The sequence below is a fragment of the Zingiber officinale genome, chromosome 3A (assembly GCF_018446385.1).
Source record: "Zingiber officinale cultivar Zhangliang chromosome 3A, Zo_v1.1, whole genome shotgun sequence".
NCBI classification, from domain to species: Eukaryota; Viridiplantae; Streptophyta; class Magnoliopsida; order Zingiberales; family Zingiberaceae; genus Zingiber; species Zingiber officinale.
Genome location: NC_055990.1, coordinates 149,685,270 through 149,704,514, shown reverse-complemented (window position 1 = coordinate 149,704,514; position 19,245 = coordinate 149,685,270). Strand labels below are relative to the sequence as shown.

General features: G+C 33.9%; 1 protein-coding gene across 1 annotated transcript; it reads left to right on the top strand.

Moving 5' to 3' along the window:
- The first annotated feature begins 5,855 nt into the window (after window positions 1-5,855).
- On the top strand, window positions 5,856-18,718 carry LOC122052779 (COP9 signalosome complex subunit 2-like). Its single transcript, XM_042614480.1, has 12 exons — window positions 5,856-6,066; window positions 6,155-6,247; window positions 7,308-7,386; window positions 15,040-15,277; window positions 15,384-15,458; window positions 15,536-15,670; window positions 16,223-16,410; window positions 16,543-16,611; window positions 16,690-16,780; window positions 16,854-16,988; window positions 18,000-18,112; window positions 18,210-18,718. The coding sequence occupies exons 1-12, from the start codon at window positions 6,057-6,059 to the stop codon at window positions 18,298-18,300; spliced, it is 1,317 nt and encodes a 438-aa protein (XP_042470414.1). The 5' UTR covers window positions 5,856-6,056; the 3' UTR covers window positions 18,301-18,718.
- The last annotated feature ends 527 nt before the right edge of the window (window positions 18,719-19,245 follow it).

Below are 19,245 nucleotides of genomic sequence, written 5' to 3'. Positions count from 1 at the left end.
CCAGGATATAAAGGTTTCTTGACATTTTCAAGTAGCTTATTGAATTGGGTTGGATTCTCGGCATAACTATCAAATGCAACATGTACCATATCTATTGGGTCCTCAACAACATAATTTTGTTCATCTGGCCTTACTTAATCACTATCATTCTTTGAGTTTCCTATCGTAGCTTTTTCACCGTGCCATATCCATGTATGATGTGTCAAATCTATACCATTACAATACATATGTGCTATGATAATTTGTACATTTCTCTTTTTAAATTATTACATTTTGCACATAGGCAAGGTATTGCGTTACGATCATTAGCATTTGTCATTGCAAATTGCAGGAAAGGCTCTATTCCAAACTCATATTCACGTGATAGTCTATCCTTTGACATCCATTCTTGTAACAACTAAATAACCAACAATGAGCTAACACCTTCAAAATAGTAGTAAATAATATACAAGATATTAACACAAACACAAGTTTAAAAACAACAGATAACAAAGGAAAAGTAGATAACAAAAAACAAAAATAAAAAATAATAATAGATATTAATTGCAAATATTTTAGAATATCAACAACAAAAGAAAATAGCAAATAACAACATATAACAAAAATAAAAAACAACCATCTGATTATTCTGTAGCAAGCTAGGAAATAAGAGAATATAACTTACAAAATTTATCAACAATAGCGCAATTCTTGACCGATATACTAAGATCAAGCAAATGATCAAATAATAATCAATAGAACCGTGGTTGAAGGGTTTGCATATAAGAATCAAAATTTCGAGAAAACACTTTCCAGAATAAACAGGAGTGATGAACAAATAATTTTTGAAGAGGATTGCACAATTTATTTCCTAGCATAAGAAGCACAAGAGTACTTATCTATTGTGAATTCCAAACTAATACCACAAGGAACAAATTTTGCATTGTTCTTGAATAATATCGTCTGAAAGACAATTCAAATAATGATTGTAGAACAGTGAAATGACAGGCGGAATCAAATTAAGATGGAAAACGATCTTAAACTGAAAAAAATATCCTACTTAAGAGACAATTTATACAAGTCTCAACTTTTCATTGTTAAAGGGGCAATAAAGGATATAAAAGAACATCAAAAAAAGGTTGATCCAAATGAATGAAATTGTGAACAAAATTTCATTTCGCGATGGAATCATCTCCACCTCATTTATAAATAGTTTTGTCTCCAAGAAGGAAACTTTCAGATTATTTATAAAAATAAAGAAACCCTCGGGTAATGCGCCTTACAGAATCATCCGGAGAGCGCTCCCCTCAAACCGAAATCAGACAAAGAAACAATAAATCAGAAAATCAAAAGAACCAAAGCGACAGATCAATTCGATCCTCCGCATTCTACCGGAAATCTAAGAGTTGGAACAAACAACACCACAGAAAAATAACCTCATACCCTAAAATCCCGCCAACTGTGGAATCCCTGCGGAAAAGAATCAGTCAGAGACTGAGCGCAGAAGAAGAGCCCGAAGGCGGGAGGGGAGGGAGGAGAGGGAGGGGAAGAGGTAGGTGCGGTGGGATCGATCTGTCGTGGTCGATCGCCTCAGCACGGGATCTGCCGCTTGAGAGGAGGAGTTGGATGGAGAAGGCCGGCGTGAGATTTAGACGAGAACTAGGGCGTGAGAGGAGGAGTTGGGAGAAGGGTTCGGGAGGGTGGGCGAGTGAAACTATGGTTTTCTGCTCCTTACTTGATCTAACGGTTTATATTAATCTAGATTTATATGAGGACTTGACAATAGACAACACTTTTTAAAAAACGTTGTCTTTGACCCATAAAAATCACTAATAGACAACGGTTTAAAAAAAAAACGTTGTCTATTAATAAGAAAATAATGAAATAGACAACGATTTTCACTAAAAATGTTGTTAACAAAAAATAACGTTTTTTTTTAAAACGTGGTCTTTTAAGTGTTGTACAATCCCAATTTTCTTGTAGTGACTCTCCACCTTTGTTCCCCTCTTTCTCTGTCTTGCAACTCTTGCTCGGCAGAGTGCTTGTGATGACAATCAAGCACCACTTAGTTCGAGTGTGACCACCAGTGCTTGGTTGAAATCACGGTTAACCGTTATATCCTGGGAAACAAATGACCCGAGTAAACCTCGAAGCACATCCGGAGTGGGCGAATTTGTTTCAAGGAAACTGCGACCATCACAGGCCTTGGTCCTTCCGGCCACTCGATTTTTTGCTTGGCCAGCCAAATACTCGTTTGTCTGGCTGCACGCTCGCTCAGCCGCTCATTCGCATTCGCTCGACCTCTTCATTCGCTCGGATGCATGCCCGTCCGGCTGCTCACTCTCTCAGACTCTTCGTCCGGTCAGCCTCTTCGTCCGCATGCCCGTCCGGTCACTCACCCATTCAGACTCTTCATTCGCTCGGTCACTCACTCGCTCGGGCTCTTCATTCGCTCGGCCACTTCGTTCGCTTGGGTGTACGCTCATTTACTCGGCCACTTCGTTCGCTCAAGTGTATGCTCCTCGCTCAACCACTTCGTTCACTCAGGTGTATGCTCACTCGCTCAGCCACTTCGTTCGCTCGGGTGTACGCTTACTTGTCCGACCGCTCGCTCGTTCCGATCGACCGTACACTCACTCGTCCGATAGCTCGCTCGATCTATTCGCTCGACCTCTTGCTCGTTCAGCCTCTCAGACCACTCTGCTGTTTAGCCATTGTGCAGTCTACATTCGGCACTGAGTAGTAAGTAGTAACTAGTCTCTATTGACAATATCAAATTATCTATTCAAATCATCTTTATAGATAAATAAATTTAATTTAATATAATTTAAATTCATCTAATATCCTAAAATCAGACAGATTGTCTAACATAGAGTCGACCAAATTGAAACGCCATTGGCTTCGGCCCTCGCGGCTACACGCCAACTTGTTGCAGCTATGCGATTTCCATCAATGGCGCGACCTTCGGTAGCGGCCGTCGACGCAGGAGCAGTTGTGGATCAGGCCATGGGAACGGCGGCCCGTCCGCTGTCGCCAGGGCGGAAGTGGGAGGCTGGAGAGGTTGGATCAGACAAGATTACGGATAGCAGGAAAAAGAGAATGATGAAGAATCGGGAATCGGCGGCGCGCTCCCGAGCTAGGAAGCAGGTGGGCAGCTCAGTAACTGTTGTTGGATGCTAATTCTAACTCTTCGAAGGCCTACGCGAACGAGCTGGAGAACAAGATCTCCCTGCTGGAAGCAGAGAACGGGAGGTTGAAGAAGCAGAAGGCAAGTTTAACTCCGCCCTCTTGAGTTTCTATCTGCCTCGAAATGATCGACGAAATCTGAAGGTGAAACAAACAAACAAACAAACAACAACAAAAACTGTAGGAATTGACATCAGCGGTGGTTGTCGGGCAACCAGAGTTGAAATACAAGCTCTGGCGAACACGATCGGCAACGTTCTGATGGAATGCATGAGACTTAACTGGAGATGCTCGTTGATTTGAGCACCCCATGAATCTGCTTCGCCAGGAAAACAGTTATTTTCTGAACAAATACTGCGACGACGACTTCAGGGAATAATGCCGTCCATTTTTGTATTAATTGTGTTCTTTCTTTCTGTTCTTGGATAATTTGACAAAATTTGCTCATCGAACTCGGGCATAGACGAGTTTATACTCGGATTCGGATGGTAGAATTTTCTGTAGTTCGAATCCCCTAAATTCATTCTCTTAGAAAATAAATTTCTCCCACTTTGGTATTATAATTTACCACTCTCCCAAATATTTTGCCATTTTGGAATAGACTATGGAGTGACGAGGTGGCCATTATCACTTTGTGCCGCACATACTCTGATACACATGCATTTTTAACTCAACAATATGATAAATTCAACTAAGTTTAGATGCTACACAAAATGCTTAGTGAGAGATTCTAAAAATTAAATAACTCATTTATGTGTATCTGAATCTTTCTTTCCTCTTGTATCGTTGATCTTAGTAATGGGACTCTTAAACTCAATAGTGCGAAGCAAATTGACTTAGACAAAAATTAGTTTGATATGTTTGTGGTACCCGAATGTTAAATATTACAAACTTTTTTTTATTTATTTAGTAATTATCTAATTCTTTGACCAACTAATCTTATGGATAATCGGTCAAGCCTAAGCCTATATATGAAAGTTTTTTTTTATCGACCATCAAAATAAATTTAGAAATATTCGTAACAAGCTGTCCAATAATTTAACATTCTAAGTTTGTCATGGCACTAGAGAACAATGACATGCAATTTGTCATAGCAAAAAATCAAATTATATGGACGTAATAGCTACTCTATGGTAATCGGGGACCTATTACAAACTACTGATAATTTCTTCCGAATCTAATTGAAAATCCGATATTCGATCTGAATGAAAAAACTTTCAATATATGATATATTGTCATATATTAAAAATATATTAAAATTATATATATATATAGATAAAATTAAAAAATAAATTAAATATTTATATAATATACTTCTAATTAGCAAAAATATACAATCCACTCCTAAAATTAATAAAAATAGTCAATAGGTATATAAGAATTTTTTTTCTTCTCAAAATCTATTAACTATTTTTTGTTGATGTTAAAATATATTATATAGATATTTAATCTATTTTGTAATTATAAATATTTTTTAATATAATATTAATTTTAATGTGTTTTTGTTGCATAATAATATTAGGATAGAAAATAAAATTATTAATATAAAAGATATTTGATTTAAAATATATATGGATATAAAGATAAATATTTGATACCAATATTAGCACGATACAGAGAAGAATGGTGACTTATCTAAAACAACAGATGGAATAAGATCATGATGGTATACTGCTAGCTCCCCTGGTGTGACGTAATTACGTGAGATGACGGATGTTAATATATGCAATGAGAGTTTAATGCTATAGCAAAGTATATTATATGTTTATGGTGTTCTAATTACTAGTGAAATTGGATTGAATTATCATGTGAGGATCCATTTATACTTTTAAATTTACTTGACGAACCTATTTGGATTGGACTATCATGTGAGGATCCATTTGTACTTCTAAATTTAATTGAAGAATGCATTAGGAGAAGCCCATCCATTTTTAAGATTATTCGGACCGGGATACATGAATTAAAAAAAATATTGGATACTAATTTTTTTTAATTATCCAAACACAACCAAATAAACTATTTTATCACTAAAATTTAATAAAAAAAATATATTTAACACTAAAATAATACTCTCCTTTCATTACGGGAACTTAATCGAATTTTTTAGACGAATCGAATGAATTAAAAAAAAAATTGAATAAATTGAACCGATAAAATATCAATTAATTTAATTATAAATTAAATTAACTGAATTAATCATTTTAAAAATAAAATTTAATTTTAGTTTTAAAAACATAGGGTCTAAATTTTTAATTTGATCAAAACATTTAGTTAATTCAATCGGTTGAGTTGAATTAAATAAGAAATTTTAAAATCAAAATCGAATCGAAATAACTGATTTTGTTTAAAAAACTAAATTTTTGAATAAACTAAATTAAATTTTAAAATTCAATCAATTCGTCAATTTAATTAAATTTTTACTCACCCTCCATTATATTGATTATTATACCAGTAAATATTACACAAATTTAAATTAAAATAGGAAACCGATGTAACATGAAAAAAAAAAATTTGGAACTGCGAGAGCAGTTTTATATTAATAAAATTTTAGGGCGCGTGTTGAAAAATCACCGAACAATTTATATTAATCGGACTTGGCGAAAAATTCAAATTCGATTTTCAATTTGAACCTGGTTTGGACAAGAAGCAGGAGCTTAGATGCGATCGAGCCCAGTCCATTTTAAGTAGTCCAAAGGGTCACCGCTACTCATCTGCCCAGCGCAAATTAGAAAACGCTGGTTCGACAATAGGGTTTGGAAGTCATTCGAAGCTTCACATCGGTAAGAGTATTCGCTCGTTCTTACACGTTTCGCCTCAGGTTTTCGTCCCTTCGCTAAATCCGAAGCCGCGCGGAGTAATCAGTGTTTGCGGTCGATTGTTGGTCGGAAGCAATGGGTTCCGGTGAGCGATCCTGTGGATTGACGCCTCTGCGATTTATTGTAGTTCTATGTACTTTGAAACATAAAGCTACACTGGTTGATTCTTTTAGATGCGGATATGGAAGATTATGGATTCGAGTACTCTGATGACGAGCCTGAGGAGCAGGATGTTGATATTGAGAATCAGTACTACAATTCCAAAGGTAATTCTCATTCTTTTAATCGCCAAGGTAGATGCCAATATGTATTCTATGGTCACGATAATTAAAAAGCGTATAGTCTGACAAATCAATCGATAAATATAATAAAAGCTACTTAGAATGAATTTCTAGTGGTGATATGGTGTTAGATTCTACTAGCCCAGAGAATGATATGGTCGGTTGATCTGATCATTTTGAGTCATTTTGTGATGTGCTCCTAGGTAAACTTGGGTAATTTCAGTGAATTGGAAATTTCATTTAGTGATTGTTCTAATCAATCCGTGTTTTGTCAGCCTTCTTCTCTACCCAGAACAAATATATCTTATAGAATGCTTGCTAGTTAAAAACTGTCATGAGAAGCTGCATTAATGATTGCCTTGATAGACGAAGAAAAAATAGTGTGGATTGGCCTTTTTTTATTATAAAAGGAGAATTTCAATATTATTTGATGTTAACTGGCTATTCATGTTGGCTTTGTGCTGCATAATGCATAGGGATGATAGAGTTGGTTAAACCTATTTATGTAATGAAAAGATCCTGCTACTTTAAGTAATAGATTCTCTCTTGTGGGTTTGATATACAATTTTACATGACGTAGATATATTTATTTTTATTTATATTGTTGGTGTCACATTATCAGTCCCTATTTCATGCAATTGTTGTCTGCATTTATGTGTGAAAAACTTTTCTTGGTTTGGATTCATGAATGGTTGGCTTGTTAACATCAATGACAGCTTCTAGGATTCACAGTTTAGTATCCTTTGACATTCACAAGTTTTTTATTCTAGAGTCAAATGGTTGAGGCATATACCCTTCCCTCAACCTTTTCTTTTGGTCTACTATTCTACTTGGTTTCACTTAGCTTGCCACTTATCATTTACAAAAATTCAACTCGAGGAGTCGTCTACTTGAGAAGTAATTTTTATTTTCTTTAATGATCTCTCCATGTTATTTTTTTATCTACTTCTTCATGTGCAGTCCCTGTACAATTCCACTGCAATTTTGTGTGTTTGATATGGGCACTTTGCTGGAATAGACTTTACATGTAGCATTTATTTTACAGGTCTAGTGGAAACTGATCCTAAAGAAGCACTTACTGGTTTTGCGGAAGTAGTGCGTATGGAACCTGAGAAAGCTGAATGGTAATCACCAGGGTTTGTTGTATTAATCCTTGAGACTTGGCAGTGCTATTTATTTTGCACCTGATGTACATGCATTGTTTGAACCTTCATTGCTTTGTTTATTGAGGATAAAAGGTGCAATAACTGTACCATTGTTGCTTATATATAACCCATGCTCTTTGAAATTCATGAGCCTCTGAATATGCCTATATATATTTCTATTGGTTTTTAATGGAAGTAATCTTATCTTGGTATGACGGATGATTTAGAATTAACATGTCTTGTGTATAAATAACTTTTGAGAAATAGATAACTTTTGTTCAACATATGCTAATTCTTAGCTAAAGTAACTGTTGTTACTTAGAATGTGTACATACCACAAATGATTAAGACAACTTGTTGTTGTTTACTATATACACAATCCATGTGCAAGGGTATCTATTTACTCATGTACCTTAGCTAATTTCATAGTCAGTCAATTTACTACCAAAGGTTCTTCAGGATTATTATTCGAACACTTGATTGGATGTACAATTGCCTTCTACTTTAGGTACAATTTCAGTTAACGAGGTTCATTTTTCTTGAGTGTTTTCTTGGCCATTTAATTTCTTTCTTATTTGGATGCAATTTTGTTTAACTAATTCACTAGCACGTTGTTTTCATCTCTGACTACCTAGATGTTGGATTTGATGTTTAAAAATCTTGTTCTGTGTCGGGATTTTGATCCCTGACTGCCATGAAAAAATTTTGGTGCCATTTTTGGTTATGCTGATAAACTGTGTTAGTCGAGTTGAAGGAAAGGGGGGGGGGGGATAAAAATAGTAGTACTAGATCTATATGACGACACCTTGATTGGAGGAGTCATCTCTAGTGGTGCATCCTTGACACTTAGCGGAAGATGCTCATGACTCGGAAGGGTTTTGTCCATGTGGAAGATGCTTGTGACGAGGGTGGAAGATCCTCATTGCTTGTGACGAAGAGTTTTGCCCTTCTTGCTGAAGATACTCAGGCTCACAGAAGACGATCATGATGAAAGAAGAACTGCAAAAAGACTCATCCATTTGCATACTAGGTATCGGAGCTTCTTGAGTGTTGCTCGGTAGGCGGAACAAGTTTTTTTGCTTATATATGGTTGGTTGGTCTTATCTAGAGTAAATTTAAATGAAACTATTTAGCAAAAAAGAAAAGTTTTTTGGGGGCTCAGATTTTCCTTTTGTTTGACAACATAGATCCCCTTTCTAAAGAATACTAGTGTTTATTTGGGAAGAGAACCATTCTTCCATTTTTACTCTAATTCCAAATGACCTTTAGGAAACAGATGATTGCTTATGCTGGTCCAAGAAAGAGCAACGAAGAATGCTGTGCTGGTTAGGCAATGCTGCATTTATATTTTTAAAGACACTAGAGAAAATAGAAATTTTGTTGTATTTTGATCTACAAGTGTTCATGGTATGAGGTTGAAACTTTATTTCACTCTGGTTTTGATTTTTCTTAGTTGATACTATCTTTAACTGTTCACAGTTTTAGATGTTTCACTTTATTGTGGCTCACAACTACGATATCTCTTGTTTGGATGTATTTCTTTCAACTATGCTTTACTCAACATTTTTGAAATTGGCTGACCCACGTCCAAATTATCTGAGTCCTAATGGGTTTGGCCAATGGTGATCCGATTTTGTAATTGTCATGTCTGAAAATTTAAGGAACTTTGCTAGATTTTACCAGAATAAAAAAATAAGATTGGATCTGCTGAATAGTTGTAGAAATTGGTCAATGATCCACATAAATCTTCTGAAATTGGATGACTTTTTGAGTATTAGTTGATATAACAGATTTGTACAGCTCATAATTATCAAAATTACCATATACAAAACTCATATAGATCGATGGTTAGGATTAAAGAAATTAGAGATTCATAAAAAAATATATATATCTAGAAATATATTTAACTCTGCTAGAAAATAGATTAAATTGATAGGTTGAGCTAGGTTGAATTTTCTTCAAAGTAAATTGATTTGATAAGTCAATATAGCCAATTATTTCTTGATTATTGCTTGGATACTAGCAAATGTTTATGGGAGATGGTTATAGTCATTGTTGCACTCATTTTATTAGTGTCAATAATATGACATCACTAACTAATTAAATATACTACCATCATTTATAGTGTTATTATGCTATTTCATGAACATAACCTATTATGATTGAATATCATGTCATATCAAATTATTTGATTTTTCACCTGTTGTGATTTTTTTTTCCAAATGATTCTGATCACCTGTGCTAGCAAGCCGATACTACCAATACTAGGATGTTTTCACCCTCAGATCTAGAAATCAATACCGATTTTGATAATCATGGTCTTATTCTGATGCCTATTAACTGAACACAGAAAGATCAGAAGATGGGTGATGATATTCAAAGAGGCTAGAGGAGCTATGTGGGGTGAATCTGAAACATCTATGGCGGTGTCATTGTTGTCTGTATTTTGTGACGATTGAAATTCCTTAGTATTGTTGTCAGCAAGTTGGGAAAGGAAAGGTGTTTTGTGCAAGAGGAAAGATTAAAAAGTGGATAAAATATATTAACATTAATAATGGTTTTATGGTGTACAACTTATACTTTTAAAAGGTACGAAGTAATTGGCAAGACATTTGACATATATCATCTACCAGTTAGCTACTGCCAAACTTGGTAACTGTGATTGCATATGACCACAGATGGGGTTAGCATGCACAATTAAGAAATCTTCTTTGGTTCATTAAACCAATTTAAGGTGAACTAACTTAGCTTGAAACTCTAAGTTGCCCTATTTAGTAGCTTAGACCTTGCAAGTACTAATTTAAACACTTAAATAACAATTTTTAATATTTTTTATTATCCACATATGCCACTACATATCATATGTGCACTATACATGGGTCAATTATATACCACTTGCATGTGGTTTTTGAAACTTTTGTACTAATACCTAATAGTTTAATATTATATATTTTACATATGATATTATTGATTATTTAAAATAATTATTTATGATTCAATCAATTTTATTATATCATAGTTAACTATTATGATAACACCGTCATAGCCGGTCCCAAGCCCGGTTGAGAAAGGGCGAGGGTTGTGCGTTAGATTGTCGGCCAGCGTAGACTTTTAGGCAAATGTTCAATAAATGAATCTATCAAATTATTGTGCTAATGCTAGGATGTTCCCTGGAAGGAACAAGTTGCATGGTTTGATTGTAATGTCAAGGACCGCTACATCTCCATGAGAACTTGGGTGTAGTGCTAAATATGTAAAATTTTGTAGGTCTGACTATAACGTATTGGCAAAGACCACCACATCTCCATGAGAACTTGGGTGTAGTGCTAAATATGCAAGAGTTTGTAGGTTTGACTATAACGTATCGGCAAAGACCACCACATCTCTATGAGAACTTGGGTGTAGTGTTAAATATGTAAGAGTTTCACCCATAAGTTGGATAAAACAAATATTGTAAGAAAATTAATGATCTAAGATTTGGAACATGGAACATAGGAACGCTCACGGGTAAAGCAATGGAGGTTGTTGATACGATGATTAGGAGAAAAATTAATATTTTGTGTGTACAAGAGATAAAATGAGTAGGAGAGAAGACAAAAATATAGATAATTCAGGTTTTAAATAATGGTATACAAGGAGTAAAATAAAAAATGGAGTAGGTATTGTTGCTGATAGTTTGCTAAAGGATGACGTAGTAGGAGTAGTTAGAAAAGGGGATATGATTATAACTCTCAAGAAGTAAAAGAAACTATTAATGTAATTACTATATATGCACCTTAAATATAATTAGATGAACACATCAAATCTAGTTTTGGGACAATCTTTATGAGCTATGACAAACATATTCCTCTAAGCAAAATGATTTTAATAGGAGATCTAAATGAACTTGTAGGAGTAAAAAATGAAGAATATGATGGGTAGATTTGGAACAAGAAATGAAGAGAAAACTATATTGAATTTTGCGAAAGAGAAAAACACTTGACCACATTCAAAAGTAGGAATAATAAATCGCAAATTGACTTTCTCATATTTAGGAAGAATAATTAAAAGATTTGTAAATATTACAAAGTCATTCCTAAAGAAAATTTAACTATTCAACATAGGTTAGTAGCGTTGAATATATGTTTCAAGCATAGTATTAATAGAAGGAAAATATGCACGACTCCTACAATTAAATGGTGGAAGTTAAAAGATAGGAAACAAAATATTTTTAAGGACAGGGTAGAATTATAGGTATTAGGAGAAATATACGACGACTCGAATACAACATGGGATAAGATGGTATCGAAATTGAAAATAGTAGCTCGATGAATCAAAGGGACATGCACCAAGTAAAGAATCTTGGTGGTGGAATGAGAGAGTATAAGAGAAAGTGAAGGATAAGGAATTATATACTTTTAAGAAAGAGGAAAATTTAAAAAATTATATAGTACCTAAGAAAGAGGTCAAGATAGAGTGAATGAAGTTAAGAATAAAACTTTTGAATGCTTATATTGAAAATTAAATACAAAAAAAGGCAAAAGAGGCATTTACAGAATAGCTAAAGAGGGAGAGAAGAAAACAAGAGATCATATCTAAATAAGATATATTAAAGATGAATTTAATAGGTACTAGTAAATGATGAGGAAATAAATAAACAATAGAAGAGGTATTTTCATTAACTTTCTAATGAAGGTTTAGATAACCAACTTAATTTAGGTAATTTAAGTAGGTCAAATGAGTATACAAATTTAAATTTTTATCATAGAATTCAAACTTCAGAAGTAATGCAAGCTTTAAATGGGATATAAAATGGAAAAGTAGTTGAACTAGATGATATTCCGATAGAGGTATGGAAGTGTTTTGGAAAACAAAGTATTGAATGATTCACAAAGTTATTCAACCTAATATTGAAAACTTAAAAAAAATGTCTAATCAATGAAGGGTAAGTACTTTAGTCCCTTATATATATATATAAAAAAAGAGACGTACAAAGTGTGCAAACTATAGGTAAATTAAACTAATGAGTCATCCATGAAATTTTGGAAAAAGTAATAGAAAAAAAAAACTAATGAAGGAGACCCTGAAAATCAATTTGGATTTATGCTTGGGAGGTTTATAATAGAAGCTATACAAACAACTAATTGAAAAGTACCGAGAATAAAAGCAAGATTTACATATAGTATTCATCGTCCTAGAAAAAGCTTATAATAGAGTTCAAGGGAAATTACATGAGAATTCTAGAAAAGAGAGGTTATAACGTATATTTTCTAAGTTCCTATCTTTTTACACTAATGAAGGGGAGCCTTGGCGCAACGGTAAAGTTGTTGTCATGTGACCAAAAGGTCACGGGTTCGAATCCTAGAAACAACCTCTTGCAAAAAGCAGGGGTTCAAATCCTGGAAACAGCATCTTGCAAAAAGCAGGGTAAGGCTACGTATAATGAATCCTTCCTCGAGACCCCGCATGGCGGGAGCTTCATGCACCGGGCTGTCTTTTTTTTTCTATCTTTTTACACTAATCATAGATGAATTCAGGACACATCCAGTACCGTGATGCATGTTATTTGCAGATAGGGTTGTAAACGAGCCGAGTCGAGCTTTAGATGTTCAAACTTATTTGATAAGGTAACCGAGCCGAGCCAAGCCGAACTTAAAATGAACCAAGCTTTTGAAATGATTGTTCAAGCTTGGCTTGGTTTATTTTTTATGAGCTTGAGCTTGTTTGAAGCTTGGCTTGTCTAGATGTTATCGAGCTCTCAATTCAAGCTTGGCTTGAGCTTGGTTTGTTTAGATGTTATCGAGCTCTGAATTCAAGCTTGTTTGATTGTTTGAAAATTTTAGTTGTTTGATTAGTTATTGAGTTTGATAATTTAAACTTATTTATTTTATTTTATTATTTATTTAGCATATTGAAAAGAGTTTTATTAATGAATATAGTTCATGAACATTGTTCATGAAAGTTGTTCACAAATTCACGAACGTTGTTCACGAACGTTAACGAGCTGAACACATATGTGTTCAATCTTGTTTGTTTAGTTTAACGAGTTGTTCAAGCTTGTTTATTTAATTAATCTTATGTATATTGAACGAACATAAACAAGTTCTTACCAAGCCGAATACCAAACTTGTTCACAAACGCTTGGTTCATTTACAACCCTATTTGCAGATGATATTGCTTTGGTAGACGAGACACATGAATGAGTAAATGCTAAATTTGAATCTTGGCGAGAAACGCTAGAAGTGAAAGATTTTAGTCTTTAGTAGAGCAAAGACAGAATATATAGAATTTGAGTTTAGCAATATTAGACGTAATGAGACAATTGTTAAGATAGAAAATGATGAGTTTTAAGTATTTAAGATATTTTTTACAAAAGAATGGAGAGATTGAGAGAGATGTCATATATAAAGTAGAAGCAGGATAGTCAAAATGGAGGAAAGGGTCATGGATTCTTTGTGATCATAAAGTACCTCTAAGACTTTAAGGAAAGTTTTACAAAACGACAATTAGACCTGCTATGTTATATAAAGCTGAATGTTGGGCTATGACGCGAGCATATGAACAGAAGATGAGAGTTGCAAAGATGAGGATGTTAAGATGGATATGCGGGCATACAAGGATAGATATTATCAGAAATAAAAATATTAGAGAGAAAGTTGGAGTTGACTTATTGAGAGAAAACTCCGAGAGACACGTTTAAGATGGTACGAACATATACTTAGATAATCAATAAATGTTCCAGTTAGACGATATGAAACTATGACAAATGTTCATATCAAATGGGGAAGAGGAAGACCAAAAAAGACTTGGTTAATAATAAAAAAAATAAGATAAAATTTATTTAAATATAAATGATAATATAATAGGGGATAGAATCTAATAGCGTAAAAGAATCTATATAGCCGACCCTACTTAGTGAGATAAAATTTGGTTGTTGTTGTAGTAACATAGTTAATTATTATGATATTATCTACTCGATACATATATAATTATCTCATATATTAAATAATTTCATTATAACTTTTCCCTTTTATTTTATATTTATTTATTTATTAATTTGTCTTTTTCTCTAATTCATACTAAATTTACATCGTCAAATTATCTTCAATTAACAGATTTAGCTTAGAGATATTAATGGAACCTGTTTTTTTTCTTTATTCTGTCAATTATCTACATATACTTTAATTTTACATTGGTGAAATACTGAAATTGAAAGAAAAAAAAATCCCAATGCTATTCCAGTCTAATGGTGTCATTGTATATCTCTCTACATCCTAATTTAGTTCACTGGAGTAACCTAGTGGTGTTGTACTGTATTTATATGTGAATCTTAACATGTTGTGACATTTTATGAGGCATTTTTTAAATCTTGTGTGTGTTTACAATCAAGTTTCTTTTGGTAAAAATAAATCAAATATGACCACCTTCACGCCCTTTGTAATTTTTTTTTGGACCAGTAATGTTCTTGAAAAGTGTCCCAAACATTTCTTGGCTTCTAGATTAGGTAAGCTGTTAGCACTAGTAACTTTAATCAAATTATTCACTACTATGTGGAAATTATGTGATTTTGGATATCTTGTGTTAGGCTGATGTTCAATGATTGTCTGAGAATAAATTGCAAATATGGACTGATTTGTTTTGCTTTTCAAACAGGGGATTTAAAGCTCTAAAGCAAACAGTCAAACTTTATTATAGACTAGGTAAATATAAGGAGATGATGGAAGCCTACAGGGAGATGCTGACATACATCAAATCTGCTGTTACACGAAATTATAGTGAAAAATGTATAAACAGCATAATGGATTTTGTTTCTGGTTCTGCAAATCAGAACTTCAGTCTTCTGCAAGAGTTCTATGAGATGACTCTGAAGGCACTTGAGGCAAAGAATGAGGTTACTACTGTCTAATAAAATATTGTCCTTGCATGTACTTAAAAAGAGTGACTCCTTATCATAATGATCTGGTGTATTGCCAGCTAATTCTAATGAATTTCTACAGAGACTTTGGTTCAAGACAAATCTTAAACTTTGCACAATTTGGTTTGACATGCAAGAATATGGAAGAATGAATAAGGTGGATCTCTGAATTGTAATTGTACCTCAAAGTTGTATGCTTTTAAAATTTTTGAACTGTTGCATTGGTGCATCCAGATCCTAAAAGAACTCCACAAATCTTGCCAAAGAGAAGATGGTACTGATGATCAAAAGAAAGGCACACAGCTTTTAGAGGTCTATGCTATTGAGATTCAAATGTACACTCAGACCAAGAATAACAAGAAACTTAAGGTGGGATCTTCTTTTGCAGTATCGCTCTGTTGCTTGCACGTTTTACTCTTTTTTATGTCAAAGATGTGGTTAAATGCTTGACTTAGCTTTGGCTAGGGAATGCATCAGATAACAAGTCTAATGCTTTTATTGGAAGGTTTAATAGTCAGAAAACTTTGATCAGATTATGAAGAGAAATTGCTTCATCTGACACAAAACTGCAAATTCCATAATCAATATGATAGTGGTGAAGTATAGATGGTTAATTCAAATATAGTTTCTTCAGCTTGAGTGCGGTGATCCTATTTATTATGATTTATGAGTTTATTTAAATATTTAAACTTACATGTAAATTTATATTTAATTGCTGACTGCTATTAATCATTGATTTTTTTTTTTCTTTTTCAACATACAAGATCTTATTATCCCTTGGTTATGATGACAAAAGTAGCTACATGTATACGTGTTCACGTGTTGAGTTTATGATCACTGTTTGATCTTGAACTTTTCTCTTGTATATTTCAAGGGCCTGAAATAAAATGCATTTATTTCTGCTTCATGTATTGGTCACAGCAACTGTACCAAAAAGCTCTTACCATCAAGTCAGCAATACCTCATCCAAGAATCATGGGTATAATTCACGAATGTGGTGGGAAAATGCACATGGCTGAGAGGCAATGGGCAGAAGCAGCCACTGATTTCTTTGACGCCTTCAAGAATTATGATGAAGCTGGGAATCAGCGCCGTATCCAATGTCTCAAGTATATAAATATCTTATTATTCTTTTTTTTTTTTTATGAAATGCAGAATATGGTTTTGTCCACTCGTACAGCTATTTTGGTTCCAAGGTTGATGAAATGCAGATTATGGTTTTGTCTCAAATTGTATTACAGGTATTTGGTTCTTGCAAACATGCTGATGCAATCTGAAGTGAATCCCTTTGATGGACAAGAGGCAAAGCCGTAAGAATACCTGAACCTTTGTGATTGCTAATTTTATTCACATGATCTTGCTTCAGCTCATCTGGAACCTTTATGCAGTTACAAAAATGACCCTGAAATTTTGGCAATGACTAACCTTATAGCAGCATATCAGCGCAATGAGATATTAGAATTTGAAAAGATTTTAAAGGTAATTACTTTGTGTATATGCTGTTAATATTTAACTTGGAAACCTTGTAGCTGATGCTGAGCTATCCTTACAGAACAACAGAAGAACAATTATGGATGATCCTTTCATTAGAAATTACATTGAAGATCTTTTGAAGAATATCAGAACTCAAGTTCTCCTTAAGCTCATAAAACCGTACACCCGAATCAGGATTCCATTCATTTCAAAGGTTATTGATATCCATAGTTATCATTGCTCTGGAAAAGATATGCTATCTGTTTTAGATTTTCCTCACTCCAGTTGAATTACTATTGTTTTGGAGTGAGAAAAGACACTTATTCTCCTCACTGCTTAGTTTTTCCTTTCACATTGCACAAGGATAATTCCGTGAGCATCAAGGATAATGGCAGAGGGGTATGGAACTTTTTCCAAGCGTCAACGTTGGATGACAATTGAATCTAAAACTCTTTAGAAATTTCTGCTATTCTTAATTTCAGTAGAATTAGTGTCGTACTTTTGTGAATTGTTTCTCACTTAATTAAACTAAAAAGTATAAGAAATGAGCTGCAACTTCATTGGTCAAATGATATGAACACCAATAGAAATTTTCCTTGGAATTAGTCAGTCTAATATTTGAGGAAAGGGCAAGGCTTGTGTAAATAGTGATAGATTAAACATTACAAATTTGTTTAGTCAAGGAATTGTCAAGTAAATATTGATAGGTATATCAGATAAGGATATACAGGTGTTTCATTCATCTTGTTTCCCTTCTGTAAAGAGTGTGTTTCCACTTTTCAATCACTCCAAAATACAAATATTCCCCCTCACCCCTTCCCCTTTTCTTTTCTTTCATTCTGTGCATTCACCCAACCTACCAAGTCTTTAGAGTTTCTGGAATCAAGGGTTTAACTATTGAAGTGATTTATAAATTTGCTAATGTGCTTTTAATCAAATATGATTCAGAGGTTTGGATGTGCCCTTTGGCAATTTCTATCTTTCATGGCATTCATGTTGATTTTTTGTGCAAGATTTGAGCAGATTCTGCTGTAAGTTTTGAATACATGACCTGCCACTTTCATCCCTTTGTTGCTACCACGTACCTACATTATCTAAGGATGGTATTACTGAAACTATTTGACTCCTTGCATCATCACTATGTCTATCTCATTTTGGTGATTGTTTGGACCTAGCTGCTGTTTGTTTCATTTGGAATTGTATGTAAACTCAGTTCCATTTTCAGGAACTCAATGTGCCAGAGAAAGACGTAGAGCAGCTATTAGTCTCCTTGATTTTGGACAACCGTATCCAAGGTCACATTGATCAAGTCAACATGCTGTTAGAGCGGAGCAACAGGTCTCATTTTTCATCCATTTATTTTCCTCGCCTCTATTAAAGAAAAATGATTCCTCATGCATGATACGTGATCTTGATTTGATGGTTTATTGTACAGTTCGAAGGGGATGAAGAAATATACTGCTATAGACAAGTGGAATACTCAGCTTAGATCACTATACCAGACTGTTTCCAATAAGATAGCATGAGGCTGAAGAGCTACTTCCACTTGCAATGGAGCCATTTGGATTAGCTCCTACATCTCAATACTTAAAAACTGTGTGCTGTCCTTGGCTCCTTTTTGTTGGGATGGGTAAAATGCCCACATGATGTGGGTGCTATACAGGACTTGCTCATTGGAAATGATGATTTACGCCAGAAACCGGTTTGACCGCTGTCTTCTTTTTTTTTTTTTTTTGGCATGGATATTGATTTGGGAGGGAACACATTTGTTTGCTTTGGTGTTGATCGCATGTATGGAACAATGACTACCTTGCCGAGGGGTCCATTTTCTTTGGGTCTGGCCTCAGATTTGTCGTCATTTAATCATCAGAGATTGGAGTTTTGGCTACTTTTGGCAAAAGATGAATAGAATTGGGTTTTGCTTCTCGAGGTTTTCGTCAACTAGTCTATCGCCCAAGCCTTTTGAGTTCCATTTTAGATCTAAAAACATCCTTCTTTCCAGCATTATCATTATCAAATGAGTGTGTCATTTTAAAAGAAAAAAAGGTGGTTCTCTTTTTTGTTAGCATTCTCTTGAAGAAAAATAAACACTTCTTTTTCATATTCCTATTTTATCCCTGTAATTTGTAAATTTAAATAAAAAATCCTTCAGTTTTTTCTTATTTTAATTTTATATCTCTTAGTAAATAATTATTAAAATGTTAAATTTCATTTGTAATATTTTAACGTTAATTCATAGATCTTGTATAAAAAGTTTATTCGTAATTTAAAAATATATTTTATGCATTCATGTGGTAAAAGATGACTTTACTTGTCTCCATTAATCTATTTTTATATAAGTATAGCGGAGATAAATTATAGATATCTATTAGTTATTAGTGCAGTGGTTAAGATATAGGGATAGGTATATTTAAATACGTCGAATTTCGATCTCATGATTTAATATGACAACACTATGTCTTAACCATCGT

What these genes read in the sequence shown, in the direction of transcription:
- LOC122052779 (XM_042614480.1), top strand. An exon ending in GATGGACAAGAGGCAAAGCC is followed by an intron (nt 16,612 to 16,689) that starts GTAAGAATACCT and finishes ACCTTTATGCAG; the next exon opens with TTACAAAAATGACCCTGAAA. An exon ending in GGATTCCATTCATTTCAAAG is followed by an intron (nt 16,989 to 17,999) that starts GTTATTGATATC and finishes TTCCATTTTCAG; the next exon opens with GAACTCAATGTGCCAGAGAA.